Genomic DNA, 19534 nt, shown 5'->3' on the forward strand with positions numbered 1-19534 from the left:
AAGGAAAGTAGTCTAAAAAGCAGGGAAAGGCTTGGAAAGGAGGAGAATTCATCCAATCATCCACTTTTTCAAGTGGTAAAGAAATGTGTAATAAAACCAGGAAGACAACTTTCTGTAAAAAAAAAAAAAAAAGCAGAAAGAAGAAAGGAATGAAAGCTAATAGACAAGGACTTGACATTTACCTCCATGCTAGGGACAGTATGGGAAGTCAGCCTACGCGTTTTCACTATAGTAATGCAATGGGGAAGCATCCTCCGTAAAGAGAATCCTTTTCATTACATCTTCTGCTCTAAAGCAGCAATGATTGTCAGTTCCTATCACAACATGGGATCCAGAGCTAACCTGTTGGCAGAAACGAGCTAGAGGTATGGTAATTGACAAGAAGGAAGTACCCCGACATTGAGCCAGCTCTATTTCCCATCATTATATGCTCTCTAGGAAAGAAAAGATATAGGCCATCCACTTTCCAAAGCAATGAAGATAGCAAATACCTCAACTAGTAGTATTATTTACAAGATAGACTGTTCTTTGCTATGTAATTTAAGGAACAGTTTAGTTTGAAATTCAAGAGACTGTGATGGAAGGCAACTCAAGAGATTCACCGGTCCATCCTCCTGCCAGGCTCAACAAGTAGATGATGCTCTTCCTTACCACCGTTTGATCTATTTTTAGAACTCTAATAGCCACTCCACAGACTCAGTGGATAATCAGATAATATCCCTGAGATATAGCACAAGAGTGCACTGCCATAGATAAGAGACATGAAACTTTAGGAAAATAAGGGGTAATGCAGTATATATTTAAAAGACTAATTTCTCAAACAGATATGGAGTCAAAGAAAATCTGTCAAGGTGTATCTTTCCTCAAATGAGAAAATGCTGTATCAACATGGACCAGTTCATATTTTAAACAGTTTAATCACTTAAACTGAACCTATCTAACAACTTGGTATTAATTACCAGATTTGTTATGATATTTATCCCAGCTAAGAGCTGTAAGACTTGTAACTAATGTTTCTGGCATAGATTACACACATCATACAAGAAGAAACAGTTTAATAAACAGCTGAAATAATGGGAGAATGGTGTATGTGTTGCTTAAGGAAAATTAGAACATGAAGCTAGAAAAGCAACACTTAGCCCCCCCAGCCAGTGCAAAAGTTGAAATATTTACATAATAATTTACATAGCTAACTCAAAAAATAATGTAAGCTGTTAAACATTTAATTTGGAAAAAAAAAAAAGCTTTCAAGTCTTGCCTGAGAAGCGCAACACTCTTGTGCCTCTGTAGTTAAGATAATGATTGTAGCTGAATAGAAAAAAGTGAAGAGATATTACACTAATACATACCCACAGAACTTGAAACTTGAAAATTAAGTGTACATTTAAGACTTGAAAGACATCTGTAATAGCATAGGCATTTCATACAGGCTTTTTAAAAAAATACTTTTACATAATATTTATACTGTACAGGACTAGACTTTTAAACAGAATATATTACACTGCTAAAATGTTCATATAAATACTATACAGCCAAGTGTGTAACCAATCCATTGGGAAGGTTCACAAGTTAGACAGCCATTTATCTCTACGGGGAATTGTCACAATGCTTAGAAAACTCAGGTGAAGAACAATGAGTCTCATCTGCTGGCAACTGTGTTACAAAACCAGAAGTCTTCAACACCCTGTTCAGTACAAATGATGTCCCCATCTCTGGATTAGCATTTTTAAAATTAATGATTTCATGGGGTACGTTTTTGTATGAAGTTTGTTTCCATCTGTGAACCTTACTAGAACTAGTGTTCCCACTTTGATTTGCTTCGATATGATTTTTACACAAACATGTAAAGCTCTCAAATTATATTAAAAATCTCCGATTTCTATAATACAAGCCACTGATTCACAAATACCTATTTTTAAGTAATCAGAACAAGGCATGAGATGAAATACATTTTTCTGCTGATTCCCATTTCCAGTGTAATAAGCTGTTGTCATCTTAGTCTGGCATATCAATGTTTAACTTGGGAGGTGGAATCACGTATTTTCCAGGACTCTGTGTAATGACCACTCCAGTCTTTTTTCGGAACATTGGTGCAATTTTTGGTGGTTCTGGAACTGGTGTTTCTTCTGCTTCCTCATTATCTTCATGATGAAGATCATAGGAAATATTTCCATATTCTCGTAAGAATGGGAAAATTTCAAGCAGGAACTGACAGAAGTCTTTTCGAATTCCAAACCACCCTTAAAAAAAATAATAATTTCCAGAAGGGAGTTAAAATTTGACTAAATAGACTAAGCAGTCCCCTATTTTAAGTTCTCATGTAGCTTACTTTTTTCATATTAACAGCTATAAAATTTCTGCTAGCATTGCTTTTCAGTGCATTGCTTATACCTGTAGTGTAATAGCATTACAGATTGTGATGTGAAATAATAGATTGCAGCTACAGGATGACAGCAAGAATCCATTCAATTTCACATGTTAAGCAGTGTCAGGTCACATTAGTACACAGAAAGAGCACAAGAAGCCTTACATCTCCCCAGCAAATGAAGGTCACATGGACGGACATGTCATGCCAGCTTTTGTTTGATATGTAGAGGATACGATAGCAGAAGGGACATGATGGCATAGGCTTCACAGATTAGTACCATATGTACTCAGCATTCCACAAGTATTTGTGGTATTAGCTAAGTGTGATGCGATGACAGAAGTATGTCATCTTTGGTATTAGCTGTGCTATATAAAAGCCAGTACACCAAGTGTCTGTGCGTATCTCTATTTTAAGTAAATGGTACTGGTAATTCAGTAGATGGCACTCTTCTATTAAACAAAGGGCAGTGTTACAAGGAACAGCCTGCCCACTTAGTCAAATCTTTCACACTGAACAAAGCCAAGGTATTAAGTATTTGCCAGGGAAGATCCCATTCAACATCTTTGTGCAGAGATTACACTTGATAATCAACTGGTGTATTTCATGTAACACTTTAATTATGGATTTTCATGCAAATCTTCTGAAGTTCATTTCAGATGAATAATTTTAAAGAAACAGTTTTGAGTTCTTACTAACTCTACAGAAGATAATATGGAGATAAGGCTTTTCAAAAGACTAAATGGACTCTAAATTCTCAACAGCATTCAAATTTTTAATAAAATCACCAATACTAGTTTTCCGTACAAGAACAATACAAATATAAACAGAATGCATGAAGATAAGCTTTCCTATAATCTAAGAGCAGTTCTTAATATACTTTACTATGACACCAAAACCAAAGTAAATTTATAAAACAAAAAACACAGTTGTTTCCTTTCAACTCGGAAAGGTCAGACTGAGTTTTATTGCCTTGTCAAAAACTAACAGTAACTGCAATGCAGACAGGAAGAGCGACTCATCTGCACTGGTTCAATAATGTTAGAAGCTTCAAAGTGTTTACACTCCTGGCGATGCTTGGGGTGAAGGGCGGGGGGTGAAGAATGCAGGCCTAGTAAATCTATACTTGACCATCTAGGCAAATGAAGTCACAACTAAGCAGCAGAGTGCTATTTGGCTAAAGAGGAAACAAAATACCATTTCAGGCTACGAGGACAAGTCCTAGTTATAAATGGTAGCTGCTACACTATTTTCAGAACCCAGAGTAGAAAGATCCAGTCATGCCCCTTGAGTGTGAACCCCATGGAACTACAGAAGGATAAAAGGCTGAGCTACAAGCAAAATCCCATTGGGAATGCTCGAGTCCAAGTAGAAGACCAGTTCTTATGTCAATAAAGAGAGACACTATGAACACTGAAAGCATTAAAATTTTCTCAGCAGAACAGTAACAGTTGCATCTGTCCAGTAATTCTTTTATGAGAGAATATACCAAAACCAACCCCTTTTTTGAGGAAAAATAAATCTTAATAAAGATACATTTAAGTCTTGAGTTTCAATCTGAGGGTAATGCAGTTTTACTAAGAAATGATTATGAAATACTTACAGTGATTTCCTCCTTTTTGTCCAAATGTTGTTGCCATTAAAGTTATCAGTGAAAGCCAAAGAGGGACAAATATGGGTATAAAAGAGAAAGAATTATGCCCATCCAGCCTGTGCACTAGTAAAATCTAATGCGGGGAGAAAAAGAATTAATACAATGTCAGTTTCTTTGCACTACCCAACTCCAAGCTTAAGATATAATCTCATCTCAGATCTTTAACTTTACACATTTGTGAAGAAAAATGGCCTTCACAGAAACATGAAGTTACAGTTCCAATACCTGAATTATATTTTACTCAAAAAGTTGCTAAAAAATAACCCCAAAACACCAAAAAATTCCTGGTTTTCCTTCATATTTGCAGTTAAGATTTTATTCAAACCAAGAAGCAGTATCTTCAATTTAGCAAATTCAGAAAGAGACAGAGCAACATCCACTCACTGAAAAAAGAACAAGATACATAAAACTTGTACGTTTGCATACCTCAAATGTGAGAAGTGGAACTACAATTGTCATCCAGCTGACAGCCATTGTTATGTGTGTCCTTCTTTGTTCAGCAATCACATCCATTGAGCGCAAGAACAGAACAGACCATACAATGTAATACAGCACTACTAGACACAGAAAGGACATCAAGATCCACAAAGGAACGCAAACAACCTGAAAAAGAAAAAGAAAGTTAATTCCTTTTTTCCCCAGTGAAACATTTTAACAAATGGATTTGGTTTTTATTAAGCAATTCCACATATTAAGTCTAAATGGGAAAAAAAGTAATTTAAGTGTAATGCTCTGTAACTAATATTATCTCTAACAAAAAAGCTTCACAAGTCACATGCACTGTTACAAGCCATATAACTCTTCTGGCCTCCTTGGTAAGCTCTGTAAACCCTGTCAAGCTGAAACAGTTCAAGGTTCTGTCAACATAGTTCAATCTGAATAAAACTTCTGTGATTTTGAGTGGGCTCAAACAGTACTTGAAACTGATTTTAGCAAGTATTTTCTACACTAGACACCTTACTTGAAGCAGCTCAAGTGAGATCCTTTTCCTGATTTTTAGGAAAACAGGAAGGACAGTCACAACCATGCCAGATCATCAGCTTCACAGAGGTTTACAAAAACCCAGATACAGAAATAGGGTTTTTGTATTGTAAAGCTACTTGGAAAAATAGATCTCAGCATATTTTGACACTAACTACTTGCTAACTACTATACTAACTACTATACTACCTATACTATACTAACTACTACTACCACTAACTACTATAGTAAGTGGATTTACATGTGTGCTAATACAATAAGTAAGTTATTTACCATGCACTATTTGCCCAACCTGCTCCCTAACTCACCAGTTATTTTTGTTGGCTGATTTACTGTTCCATTTGGAAACTCCTTTAGGATTTCTTTTTCAAGAACTGATCAGAGATTAATTACAGTTGATGGCACACCTCTCTCCCCCTGAAGAATGAAATGCTATGCTCTCTTACACAAAGAGCAGCGTCTGATTTCCCTTACTCCTGAATGAAATGCCAGACCTTCAGCAAAGGATTGTTAAATGAGCAAAAATGGGATCAAGACTCTGATCAGAATAACTGTTCCCTACAGTCAATATCTGTATTAAATTCAGCATTTAGAAACAAAGTTAAGAACAAAACCACTTTTTACGTACAAGCCATGGCCATCTGATGATCTCGTCTAATCTGAGTGCAATAAATATGAACTGTAGAATATTGACTGAACACAAGATTTCCAGCTAGAAAGAGAAGAGATATTAGAGTTCACTCTCAGCATTATAAATCTATTTACAAGATAGCCAAAGAATCCATCAAAGGACTTTTTTGACTCCATGCTTATCGTTTCAATATGGAACATCATTTGCATTTATATTAGACATTATTAGGCATGCCTGAATTTGGGAGGCTCTGATCCCAATACCATTAACATACAGAGGCAGATGTCTCAAGGAAGTCCCTCCTTGTCTTTAGCAGGTGATTCTGAGGGCTTAACCTCTCTCTCTAGTGACTTCAGATATCCTGAATTAAGATAAGCACTGAAAATTTGCCTTCTTGCTGTGCATAAGTGGCCAAAATAAAGAGACTGGAGAAATGCAGAAATTAAAAAAAGCCAAAGTGATTGATTAAAAAATAAATTAAAAAAGTCAGAAGCAAAGAATTTAGAACCAAATCACAAACTATTTTCTTCATATATCAAAGATACATTTAAATTAACAAGAAAGAAAAAGTAATTTAAATTTAAATTAGCAATGTTTGTCTTTACTTTAAAAATACCTCTTTTAGTAGTTGCAGTAATATATTAAATACTTCTGTTAGTTGATCAAAGTTTACATGGATTTAACTAAGAGCAGAACAGCCTAAGTGTCAGAGCTCTAACTCAGGAAAAAAATAAATATACTAGTGAAATTCAACATCCAAACTCCATCATTTTACAGTATAATTGAGAATGTCTTTAAATTACGCTGAAGACATTTAGTTTATTAGGCAATGTGCAAAAGCAATAGCTTTTGTAAAAAATATTAATGAAAGCCTTTCATGTGTCCTATCACCACTACTACAATTAACCCTAAATTATACTAAAAAATAAGTTTGTGATTAGCTCAGAGAAAGCCAAATAGTGAAATATCATCAGACTTGGAAAGATTCCGTTTCTAAAAGTTGTGGGACAACCTTGTCTGGGTAGGAATTTCAAAGATCAAACAAAATTATTCTCTGAAATGACTAACTGAAGCCCTTAAGTTAAATACTCTTTTCTATTTTAAACAAACATGTAGGTATGTAAGGCATCTTTGAAATGCAGTATTTCTCAGAAGTCAGAAACTAGATGCTCCTTTACACCAACTTACATATGATTGCATAATATGTTCTCTTGGTTAACTGCCTTTGAAATTTGTAGTACAGGGAGTAAAAAATTACATTCCAACAGGCAGCAGGCACTTACACACCTCAGGCTCTGGACCTAAGTCTTCACGATCAAAGTACGGATAACATTAAAAAAAAAAAAAAGACTGGAAAGGCTGTATTTAAAATATTTTTGTACCACTGGCTTTCTCAAAAGAACAGAACACGACAGAAAACACTCAAACAGAAAATCAATGAACCAGAAAAGTGCAAGAATGAATGGGGTGGCAGGGGAGAGGAAGGAAATCAGAGGATGGATTGTTGTAAAGAGTTTTTATAATCAAGTTAACATTTGAGGTATATATGGTAAGAGCATATATTTGCAGTGACTAGGCTCAAAATTTAATGAATTCAATATGCCTTAAATAAACAATGCTTTATTGATTATAAAAAATAATGTAACAAATAAAAGCAAGCTTCTTCTGAGCTCATCATGATATATACAAGACCAATCCGTTTCAGAATAGGCAGAAGCAGACAAAGTATTTTCAAATGAAATATTTATGAAAACAACGATAGCTGAACAACTACTCATTACATTACTCATGCCAACAATGAATATCCTGGATTAAAAACAGGCCCTTCTTATGTTGTTAGCAAATGAAAGAGAAACAGTGAAGTCTTCCCAAAGTAGGAAGTAGAACAGCACAGACTGAAGATGACAAAATAGTGGAAAAAAATGAGTTGGCAGTTCAACTCTATAACTTATTTTCTTTAGGAGATAGCTGTTGCCTTTTAGAGGTGACTAGATGCCAATTTTTTCTGTCAGTACTTAAGAGCTGTGCAGTCATCCTGCAAATCAACTGGTAATCAAGCATCCAATGTAAAACAACTACTTTCACACAAATTTTACTTTAAGAATTTTACATTTAAGAAGGTTCAACAGAACTCTGCAAAATGAAATTCTATTTGTAAGTATTTCTAAATCAACAGTTTAAGGCATCAGTTTATGCTAGCCATCCTGAGAGTCACTTAACAACATTTGTTTTCTCTCTCATAGACAGTAAACTCAGTATATGCTAACATTAAAGAGATATATCCCTTTGAAATTAATACCTCATTTGACTATCAGATTTTCCATTGACATAGGGGTGGTTTCTGAAAATAGGGCAAAATTCCTAAAATATTCAAAAAAATGCTAAGCTTATTGCAAAATGTCACTAGGATTGCCACACCCTCCTATTCCTGGAAATTTCTTGCTCAAACTAAAAAGAGCTAGTTAGAGAGGAAAGAAGGTAGCAAATAGAAACAAGTTACTGTTTTGCTCCTACCACCAGCATTCCCAGATGAAAAAATTAAGCACGCAGGTTGGGAAGGTGAAAAATTTTCAACTCTATCTATTCTGCAAGTTCACTTCTGCCTAGGGACAGTACTTACTATCTGAGGAATTTTCCTTAGTAATTTCAGTTTTTAAGTGTTCAGTATTAGTCCGTATTGCAGAGTTTGTGGTGAGTTTTTAAACACATTCAATAAAAAGGCAGCTTTAAAACATGCCACAATTTGGCAACTGAAAAAAGTAGTAAAGTTAAAAAAATATATATTTTCAATCCCACTGATCCAAATCCCACTGATTTCCAATCCCATTGACCCCAATTCTACTGATACAGTCATCCATACTATGCGTTGCTGAGAGGTGAGCTCTAACAAAATTGATAGTCTTGCATTGTTCCAATTTTTACAACTAACAAATGAGGCATTACCTCCAAAGATCTGTCATGTCGGAATCCCCACACACAAGCTGCAACTGACACTGGAGATACAAAGAATAATGGCATGAAGACCAGAAGCCAAAAATGGGTTCCTCTTTCGATCCTGTCACACACCAGAACTTCAAACATCAGTAGTAGCAGGTGGATGCCTACTGCAATTAACATAGCTTTGAACTCCACACACGTTTCTCCTTCTGCTCTAAAGAGAGGTTAAGGAAGCATTCAATTTACTTGTCAGTAAGGAAGCATGCTATCATGCAAACATCCTAAGACACTGTATGCTTATTAAAAAACAGGTTAATTTCTGAAACTTAGAACTCTTGTAAACACTTTTGGCCTAACTAGCCACTTTTAAAACACAGTGCTGATAAAATAACAGTATTTCCTGCCCATTAAGCTGTATGTACATTTAAAGTATTTCTCCCAAGAGAGAAAGGCCAAAAGGATTTTTGCAAGCTGAAAATTTTCTAAAGATTCCATTGCTGTGCAGCTAAAACAGGATTTCTATGTTATTACCGAGGTTCTCAGATACCATGCAGACTGCCAGGAAGTAAGCCAAGACTAGATCTACCTGCTTGGTTCCTATCCCAGTGTTCATTGAATCAAATCTTTGTGCAGAATGTCTTTATTCACATAAATCAGCATATTCCAACAGAATATCATCTATTACTAAGAAGTAAATCATCTTCAAAGTGACAGCACACACAGAGAAACCACACTTTTTCCTACACAAGCAGAACCAATACTAGAGGGGTGAAAAAGGCAGTTTCTTGGGCAACACAGATCTGAACTGCACAACAGAATGTATATATGAGATCTGTGCAGAAACTTTTTTTATTTAATATTCACCACAATGAAAAAATGCAAGCATTTTATTACGTGTAAGATGGTGGGGATTTTTTCATAGCATGTTCCGATTCACATCCTATTACCACATTATTCACATCCCCCCAAAAATGCCAGCATTGATGTATTTACAGGTCTGAAAATTATTGTACCCTAGACTGAGAATTAAAAGCTGGCTGTTACACAACTTTAACAGAAGTGAAACAGAAATTACAGAATTTCTTCCCATAAGCATTTTACTTTGCACACATTATACACTTGCGTATATTAGTATATTAAACAACTTGAATATTTCTTATAAAACTGCAGCTGAAGTCTGAAGAAAATTCTCTATGTTCACTGCATATTCAAGAATCACTGAATATTCATCCCTATGTTCACTGAGGTTATACGAACATCAAGGAGGAAAAAAAAATCTTCAGCTGATCTGTACATTTTGGGATGTTGATTTAGAAAATAATCCAGATAAATATAGTACATTCCTAATGCATATGAAAATTCTACATAAATACTACAGCAAAGTACTCTAAACTTTGTAACAGAACGGCAACCACTCCATGAGAAGTCTTAAGTTCCCCAGAACAATACCGCTAAAGCTTACAATACACTTGAGAATAGTACGAAAAATCCATAGCTACATAAAGCTATGTTTGTACATGCTATAGGTTACAATAATTATTTTAAATAGCATCCAGAAAGTTTGTTCTTAACATATTAGGTTATGTATTTTTCAAAACCTATTTATGAGTTTGATTCAGTATGGAAAACTTATTATGTTCCTTCTGTTTTGGAAAACAAATACCCTCAACTTACCGATACTGTGGGTTTCGGGCCCATACTCCTGTTCCCACTGAGGCACCAACAATCACCATTAACTTCCATAGCCATATTGGAGCAAATACAGCCCAATAACTCCATTGAATTTTATCATCCAGACGTAAAGAGAGCAACACAGAAAAAAGCAGCAGACAGGCATAAATAAGAAATTTGCTATTTAAAAAAAAAGAAAGAAAAAAACACTCAGAATTTACGGCAGACAATTTGACAAACTTTTCAGAGAACAAAAGAAAAAAAATCAGTCACAGCTAAAATTTAATCAGGACACTGCTTAACAGAAAACGCATGTCTCAAATTTATTTGCAAACAGTCAAATCTGTTCTGAAGAGTCAAATATTCTATCATAAATTAGCATATGCCACCTCTCCCACTTACAAAATCACTGCTTCAAGGGAACACATCAAAAGCATTCTTGCATGACAAACTTAATGAATGGACTTCTAAAAATAGTTCCCTCCCACAAGGATCCAGTCAGGAGCTGTATTATTAGAGACTCAGAAATCTACCAGTTGTACATGTTTCTGGAAAATGGGTTCTTTTGCACAAATTAATGAATTAAAAATAGCATGGATGAAACTTCATAAATTAACTGTGAACATCTACAGTTGACTACAGATGAAAAATTAACTGTTACATATCTTGACATGGCAGATGCTACAGAGGTCACTAGCCTTTTACACACACTTAAACCAACAACATTGTAGAGAAACAAGCTTAAACTTTCAATGAAGTTACTCATTATACTATGAAATCACTTTCTAACTGAAACACTTAGGATGCTGCTTATAAATTTAAGATAGTTATGTCAGTACATTTTATAAACTAGTCAATTTAAGAATGAATAAGTGTTTTTGGAATACTTGAGAACAATGGCACAGCAATTGTTTGTACCACCCAAAGTCAGACAAAATAATTACATAGTACATGACTTCCTCACACTACAGGAAGGGAAAAGTCATTCACACTTAAAGCATCCTTCACCTGAGGATCACAGAGTGCTTTATAAAACACATAATTAAGCTTCAACATCACTTCAGTGAAGTAATTATATGTATTTTACATCATGGATAACCTAAGGAACAGAATAAATACTTGCTACAGAGTAAAGCAGCAACAGTCAGGAATAGTATCCTTACTCCAACAGCGTAACTCAAACTACCCGCTTTCACTCTTATCAAATAATGATAAAATATTCAATAGCTCAGCATTGCCTGGTTTAGATATCAGGCTACTTTGGTTCAGCACAAATGTTTCAGCTGCCCTTTAACAGCAAAAAGCAGTTTTATTGTGTCTGCCTTTCCTAGCATGCTTGATACCTCAAGGGAGGACACACTTCACAGCAGCAAAGAGATTCTTTAAGCTTCTAGGCTATTCATGCATTTTCAAAATTTAATATTTTTGTAATTTGTAAGCTTTTCCCTGCCCCTCAATAAATACACAAATAAAAAAACACCAAGGGGCACTGAATGTTTCAGCAAACATCAAAACATTTAACATGAGTATTGCAGTTATTGCAGAGAATTAAATCTTGATCATTCATCATTTAAATTGCATCCAAGAAAGCTGCAAATATCATTTATCAATAACAAAACCTTATAAACTTCTGGAGTTTTTCTTCTTGCTTTTCCATTTCCTTCAACTAGGCATTGCATATATATTTCAAGTATTTATTTCAACCTCTCTGCAACAACACATTTCCTGAAGCACTTGTTATTCTTCAGTTTGTCTAGACAACTGATTGAACACAGCTTTTTGAGAGTGTGATTATGATCGTGGAAGGCCTGTTTCATAAGCAACATTTTCCAGGACTTCCAGCATTCCATGCCATCCTGCACAACTTGGAGGACTTTATTCTGTGGTCTTAAAACAGTCTACAACAATAGAACCAGTAAAATTCAACTCATTCTCTCAGCCTCTTTTAAAATTGTATGCAGTCGTAAACTCTTGGCAAGAGAGCAGAAGCTCACATTGCAGTGACTTTTGTTTTTTTTTTTTAAGGGAGCCATGAGCCCAGAATAAAGAATCGCCATCAGTAATTCTCCATGTCTAGACTAGGATTGTTAAGTGCAACACTTTCATGCCTGCAAAGAATGAGCCTTTACCATATTTTAAATGCCTGCATTAAAGTAGAAAGCAATCTTACTTTCTGGTTTAAAACTTTGTATCTGAAATCATAAAGTTGAAACACTTAAAAAAAAATCTGGAATAATTTGGGAAAATACAGATGCTTGCAATTTTTCAACATATTTAAGGAAAAGCCCTCTTTTTTCAATTAAATGTCTGCCACCTTTCTGGATAGTAAGTTTTTCTTGAACGTAAGGCTTCTGACAAAATAATCGGGGTGAAATCGGTAGCCTGAAATTTGGCCTAGAGACCAGATGACTAAATCCCATCTATGTGCTCACAGTGACAAAGAACGAGGCGAGGGGAGCACGCACCAGCCCTACGCGCGTTATCAGGGAGCCTGGGCAGAACCGGAGCCCCGACCCCTCCCCGGCGGCTCCCTGAACCAAGCCGCGGGCACCCGAGCACTTACACCGCTGAACGCGATCCTAACACGCTCCAGGTCTGCAACGACTGCTGCTACCGGCCACGGCAGGGCCGGTGGCCGTGAGAGACCGGTTAGCTTCGGTCTCTCGACCGAGGCCCCGAGGCCCCTCTCCGCCCAGCGGCGGCGGCCCCGAGCCCGGCAAGGCCCTGCTCCGCCGGGCAGCAGCACCAAGCCCGGCCCGCGCCCCGCCACGGGGGGCAGCCGTGGCCCCCGCGCCGCGGCCAGCGGCAGGGCCGGCCGCCGCGCAGCAGCGGGGCTCCGGGCGGCAAGGGCCGCCGTGAGCCGGGGGGGCCGCGCCCTGCCGTTGCCCGGACCCCCTGCAAGCCACGGTCCGGCCTCACCTAGGGTTGAAGTCCTGGAACAAGCCCCGCAGGTTCATGGCGGCGCCACCCCCCCTCGCCCGCTCTACAAGGCGCGCATGGCGCAGCCGCCACCACCGGAACCGGGCAGAGCCGCTCGCGCATGCGCGCCGCCCGCCGCGGAGCCCCTCGCGCTGCGGTTCCTCTGCCGGGAAACGCCTGCCCCCGCCGGCCGGCCCCGCTGCCGGCGCTGCGCACGCTCAAGAGTCAGCGCCTGCGCGCTGGGCCAAGGGCCGGGCGGCCGGTGGCGGGGGGGTGTGAGATTGCGCGTTGCAGCTCTGCCTCAGCGCTGCTCGCGGGCCCGGCCTGGGAGGGCCGGCGAGGGCGGCCGCGGCCGTTGCTGTTGCGTGGGGCGAGCGGTGGAGCGGGCTGCTGGGCCCCGTGCGGGGAGCAGAGGCGGCCGCCAGTAGGGGCTGCGGAAGCGCGTGTTTGGTACTTGGGCTTTAGCGAAGGCTCCTACAACCTGTTGCCGGTTGAAAACGTTTCAAGTATGCATGTAAAAAAATCCCGTTAACTTGGTATAGGGTGTTTTGGGAAGTCAGCGTGGCCTTCTTGAGCTTACATTTAAAACCCTCGTGATGGGCTGGTGCAGTTCTGCCCCTTTACTGGAAAAAGAAAGAACATACAGTGCGTCCAGCTCTGTGGTGAAAAGCAGCGTTTCTGCGCCTTGTTGGCTTCTGCTTGCGTTGGGTTTGCGCCTCGGGGAGCCTACGGGTCGTAATGGCTGCTTGGACCTGGGCCCTTGGCAAAGGGCTTGCTGCAGAGACGCGCGAGGTGACGTCCCTGGGGTCACGTTGGGAGCATTTATCTTGGGTCGTGTGATTTCCTCTTAAACTTAGAAATGGGTTTCAAGGTAAGCACTGAGCTTGGTTATTTAAAAAATGTGGGCTTAGACAGTCTGTTCTGATTTTGTTCAGAATGCAGTATTTGTTATTCATTCACTTGTGTTTTAGCTCACATCTGAGCAAGGTTATGTTGTCTTGTGTTGCAGGTGTCCACAGAAGCCCTCATCGACCGCTCCCGGGACAGTTAGTGAAGCCAGGCCTGAAGCACCTGGAGGCAGGTTTTGTTTGTGATTCTGCCACTTAGTTTCTGGTGCAGCTTGTGACATGGCTGCTGTCATAGCACTCTTACAGTATGAAATCATACATTAATTGGACAGACATGTCATGAGTGTCTACTTTTCTTTAGATACCTTCCCATTGAGTGATAGTGGTGTTTAGCCATCATTGTGTTGAACAGGCTAGTCTGACATTAAAATGAAATAGGAACAAATGCTGCTAGAAGAGAAAATACCACAGAAAGTAAGAAGGGAGGAGTTGCAGGAAGTGGTTTTGGAGGTAGGTATGCTACCCGCTATGGGCTTAGCTTCTTCTGGGTAGTAAAACCAGTGGTAGCAGTAGACAAACCTTGAGCAAGTTTTCATCTTTGCAGACTCATCAGAGTAATGTCTACAGATGTGCCCCCTCAAACCACCCTTTCTACAGGTGATACTCCTTTGCATATTCATATTGGGAACATTCATTTTACTATATATGTCCTACTGGTTTTCATGGCACTTATGCTCTGTTTTCTACATATAATGCCTATTTAAATTTATCTTCAGGAAAATTTCTAGGAAATCTGTAAGTGTTATTTTAGAGGTGGAGAAAAGAGGCTCATTTCTGAGTTTTTTTGAGCACTAACCAGCAAGTAGTTTGAAGAACTGAAAAAAGTTGTTATGTGCTATTTACCCTTCTGTCCTGTACCTTGGACTGTATACATGCCTGATGGAGTACAAGAGTAACCTGGAGAAGAAGGGCAGCTCATATGCCAGCATTCTTTTTAGCTGCATTGTTATCAGTAGTTCCTCTTCCATGGATGTCATTTCAGGAGTTTTGTTATGGTTTATAACTGCAGAACAGTTGCTTCAGCAATACAGTTGCTTGTTACTGCAGGTAGGAATCCATGTGTACAGTGGGGGAAAAAAGAAAAAATGTAAAAAGGTGTGTGTGTAAGGAGTCCATTCTAAAAAGGTTGAGAACTGCTATCATTGTATATTCTGGAACTGGTCACATCAGTCTCTTAAATTTTCCTGCATCAGAATAAATGTTGAAAACCATGAAGAAAAAAGCTTCAAAGGTGATTAAATATTCAGGAAAAAAATATAAGGAGTTGAGTGTGTTTCAAAGATGCTGAGATCACTTCGTTATGTTGTGTAAGTACCTTCATGGAGAGAAAATGTTAGATACTAAAAGGCTCTTCAGCCTAGCCAGGAAAGACATAACAAGAATCAAGACTGACAACTTAAGCTAAAAAAAAATTCTGGTTAGAAAGGAGATAGTTGTGTGGGGGGTTTGGGTTTTTTTGTTTGTTTGTTTGTTTTTTTAATAAGTGAAAATAATTAGCTGTTGGGAACAAATGACCCTGAGAAACAGGAGATTTTTCATTTTTTAAATGAAGTCTGGATGCCTTCCTGGAAGATATATTCCAGGATTAATCAAAGCCAAGTGAATGGGCTTGACAGTAACAAGGGTTATGAAGTTACATAGCAGATCAGAATAGATTATATGATGGCTCTTTATAGGGATAGATTATCTCATGATTCTTTCTGAATTTAAAATCCCTCCCCTTACTAATTAAGATTACACTGCAAGTGAAATACTAATAAAAGAGAAATGCAATCATATCTTGAGCCCTAGCTTCTGCAGGAAGATGAAGAAAGAAATAGAAAGTGAATGATCTAAGTCTTCATTCAGTGTTAACAGGACTCTTAATTTATACCAGCTAGGAATCTAGGCCTATGTGCAATGTGATGATTTATTAAAAGCCAAAACTACGTATAGCCCTTGAAAGCATTCATCAGCTAATACTGGTCCACTCAGAGATGTGCTTCATCTGGAAATACTCACTGGGAAATTGTAGATGCAATTTTAACCTTGTTGGCAACAACACAAATACATGACAGGCTTCCACACCAGGAGGTCTAGCTTTCTGCATAATGTATTCAACTCTGATAAGGCAAGGGTATGTCAAAGGGTATGTGAATGCAAGGATGTGTCCGTGTAAATAATGGCAGTGGGGAGGATGTGTGAGAAGAATGGTAAGCAATTGAATGAGAGAGAAGTGTAAAAATGTAATGGAAGAAAACAGAAGAAAGGAAAGGATGATCTCCACAGACTGATGAGGTGAAAAGTGTCAGTACAGTAGGACCTGTGGGCTAGGCAGTACACCAATTTCTAAGGAACCAAAGAACTACCAGGGCTGTCCAGAAAGGCTTAAAAATGTAAAATCAGAGTTTTGTTTTTCATTGTACTTTTCCAAAAGTCGAGCCTTGCTGATTTGGAAAAAGAGAACAATTATAATATATTTATTCAGATAAAATATATCTGCTGCAACACATAAAGAAGCTACCAGACAAGACAGTACCTGTGGGCATTATCTTCAGCCAGATGCAATCATAAAACAAAGGCAAAATAATATTAACAAGAAATTATCTCAATTTGAGAACTGTTAATAATTTAGAAGTCTAATAAAACAGCATGCTGATCCTAAGAATATTCATGAAGGGCTGTAGCAGTAAATCAAGAAAGATTTCTTCTGCAGTTATAATGTTTGGCTGACTGCCCAGGCAGTAAAATAGTTCCCACAAGGGACAAAGAACTAGAAAAGAAATCCTGAGCTACAGAAAACATGATAGAGATAAAGCTTTAAAAATGAAAAAGAGAGAAATAACTATATAGAAGGAAAACAGCTCTTTTGGATCTAACCTATGGGTGCTCCAGCTGAGAAAAGCTCCACTCGCTTCATGTGCAACTGCTTTTTCCCTGAAGAAATATACAGCAAATTTAATCCTCTGTAAGACAGCGGACTTTTCCCCCTTCTCTCCTCCTTAGGAAAGTTTAAGATCTGGCTTCTTAGCAGCTGCTTTCAGATCTGATAAACGTGCTGAGTGACATTTTTCTGTCTGTAAAATACTACTCTTCTCCCAGCAAGCAGCAGAGCCAGGCTCAGCGGGGAAGCGGTGAGTGCAGGAGCGATGGCAGAGGGCAGAGTGTTGTATACGGCAAGGGTGCTGCAGGTGGGACTAGGACTGAGAGGAAGCCTGTGGGCCCCAATAGGACTTGGGGGGCCTGGCGGTCTCTGGGGTCTGCATGGCCCTCTGGTAAGTTTGCAGGGATGTGAACAGTGACCATGTTTGAGTGTGGGTGCGCTGCTGCCAAGCCTGGGGCTCACAGGTGCCCCTGGCCCAGGGCATTCACACCCTGGGGAATCGCTGCCTTGTGCTGCCCTGCCAAAAGTCTGGCAGCTGGCACCTATAAGCAGCTTATGTACAAACTCAGAGCCAAATGAAATGGGTTTGTTTCCTCCTGCTTGACTGGTAGGTTTCTCTGTGTGGCTTTTAACTTCCTCCTATGGTCTTTTAAAAGATGTGTTTTATTTGCAGCTGGATGGTTTTATAAAGGATGAGAACTCCTGGTCTGCAGAGCTGCTGTGGGATTTTAGATGCAAAAAAACACGGTGCGGAGCAGTTTGTGATGTGACTGGTGCAGGGTATGTGCTCATTTCAGTTCTGCCTTCTAACAACTGAGATGAAAATGATGCAGAGGACAGCGGTGTGCAGACAGCTGGCCCTGATGTCACCTCCATTCAACAGTTCATCTTCTGGTAAATCTAACAGCACAGAAATAAAAGTGATTTGTTTTGCTTATCTCAGCAATTAATCCACATTTTTCCAATGCCATCCAAAAGTTGATAGTGCTGTGAAAAAAACAACTGATATTTTATAGTAATAAAGCGATGAGAAAACAGCAGTGTTCCCTACCCTCAGGTAAGCCAAAAATATTCCCTCCCCCCCAACTTGATTCCTCTGAGATTTATGATGATCTGTGTGCCCTTTTTCAGGCTGGTAGGAGATATGATATTAAAAGAAAAGAGGCATTTTTGGATTAATTGTTATATCCTATTTTTCCCTTAAATTGTATGTTGAAGCTGTGACTTTCAAATAGTAACATAAAACTCTTACTATATTGTTAGCTGTGATAAAATTCCTATTAAATTCATGGTTAAATTCAGGTGACAGATACTATTGCACTTGAAACAGTGATTCATGTATGTGTACTAATTTGTCTGCCTGAAAACCACATTTTTCTTCTTCTGTTTTCTGTGTACCAATGTATTTCACTGCAAACATAGATAAATTAACCATTAACACTTGTATTTGCATAGCCATACTAGTCTTAGATGGGCAGCCTTTCCTCCACAACAAATGGAAAGCCTATTAAAACTATCACTTAAAGAAGTGCATAGGAAATACCAGCTGTGGTGCTATCTCTATGCATGCACATCCACTTGTATGTCTGTGTGCTCTGTCAGGGTTCAATGTCTGGCATGATCAAGCCCAGAATTAGAGGGCTGTCAGCTTGAAAGGCTCAGTTGAACCCAGCTGCCAAAAGATTGTGGAGGAGGACTTAATACATATGGATTCTGTAACTTCAAAACAGTTCCTTTAAGTTCACTTAGAAGTGACTGAGAAAGGTGCAAATCATGGGGCACCTGTATTTTTGGGTGGGAGGGGAGACATGAGAATGTGTTTCTAGATGGTGAAGCAGCCTTAGATGTGGTCACTGAAGGATGCAATAGTGTAGTCACATGAGAATTGCCTTTTGTGATAATCTGATGTAAAGCTGCTGGCAGAAGCCATATTATTGCTGTTTAGAGATGTTTAAGCTTATCATGAAAATGAAGGAAATAAGGACTGTATACTTTATATGCAAAAGATCTACAGGAAAAGAAAAACTCCTATGAAAACTATCTTATATAGCCAGAAGGGCAAAATTTAAATACATTTTCCCTTTACTTTATAATTGTATACTTCGTATTCTGAGAAAGGCTAGGTGAAAACAGTGTGTATATACATATACTCAGAGTTGTTTACCTTAGCGACAGAATTTGCTTTGCTTGCCTAAGTGAACCTCCACAACACCTATCCAAGGAACAATAGTCGCAAGACTGAATTTGCTGGATAGATAATGTACACTCAGATGGAATAATTTGAAGTGCCTATGCTGCTAGATATATAGTTTCACTGGTAGTTCTATCTGCTCAAATAACTTGAGCTAAAGATTATTGTAGAGTTCAGTTTTTCACCTTTTAGAAAATAAGGTCCTGACTGCTGCATTCTTAAGTTCTTGAGGGAGGCTTACAGGAGAAGACTCTTAAGAGTTTGTTTTATTGGATCTGTTGTGTAACAGGCACAGGTGTGAACCTTTTAAGCAGAAAGTTATAGGTACCTAGAGTTGAGGGAATGGAGGTAGAATATAAAACAGCTATGTGAAAAGAATTCCAGGCCTCTTGTTTTTACTTGGAATTAGCTGCT

General features: G+C 38.6%; 2 protein-coding genes across 4 annotated transcripts in view; one reads left to right on the forward strand and one right to left on the reverse strand.

Moving 5' to 3' along the window:
* Positions 1-1038: 1038 nt before the first annotated feature.
* Positions 1039-13367, reverse strand: TMEM185A (transmembrane protein 185A). Of its 2 annotated transcripts, none has more exons than XM_026106338.2 (7): positions 13159-13367; positions 10243-10419; positions 8575-8782; positions 5629-5712; positions 4446-4622; positions 3969-4092; positions 1039-2240 (listed from the first exon to the last, which is right to left on the reverse strand). In XM_026106338.2, exons 1-7 carry the CDS (start codon positions 13194-13196, stop codon positions 1996-1998), a joined length of 1053 nt encoding a protein of 350 aa, XP_025962123.1. In that variant the 5' UTR covers positions 13197-13367; the 3' UTR covers positions 1039-1995. The 2 variants fall into 2 exon arrangements, with proteins under 2 accessions (XP_025962123.1, XP_025962124.1); XM_026106339.2 differs by lacking the exon at positions 13159-13367 and adding an exon at positions 12803-13017.
* An 11-nt stretch (positions 13368-13378) lies between these two features.
* The window catches only part of IDS (iduronate 2-sulfatase), a 33356-nt gene continuing 27200 nt past the window's right edge, over positions 13379-19534 (forward strand). For both annotated transcript variants that reach the window (XM_064518258.1, XM_064518259.1), the window contains exons 1-3: positions 13379-13664; positions 14168-14235; positions 17603-17823. The gene's annotated coding sequence lies outside the window, so the exon portion shown is untranslated. The remainder of the gene's footprint in view (positions 13665-14167; positions 14236-17602; positions 17824-19534) is intronic.

The sequence above is a fragment of the Dromaius novaehollandiae genome, chromosome 11, assembly GCF_036370855.1.
Source record: "Dromaius novaehollandiae isolate bDroNov1 chromosome 11, bDroNov1.hap1, whole genome shotgun sequence".
Taxonomy (NCBI): Eukaryota; Metazoa; Chordata; class Aves; order Casuariiformes; family Dromaiidae; genus Dromaius; species Dromaius novaehollandiae.

Bases quoted from the DNA above. Each gene is read 5' to 3' on its own strand.
- TMEM185A (XM_026106338.2), bottom strand. From the start codon at position 13,196: ATGAACCTGCGGGGCTTGTTCCAGGACTTCAACCCTAG. The intron at 8,783-10,242 runs GTAAGTTGAGGG...ACCTCTCTTTAG, and splicing joins GCCCGAAACCCACAGTATCG to AGCAGAAGGAGAAACGTGTG. The intron at 5,713-8,574 runs GTAATGCCTCAT...TTCTCTTTCTAG, and splicing joins GACATGACAGATCTTTGGAG to CTGGAAATCTTGTGTTCAGT.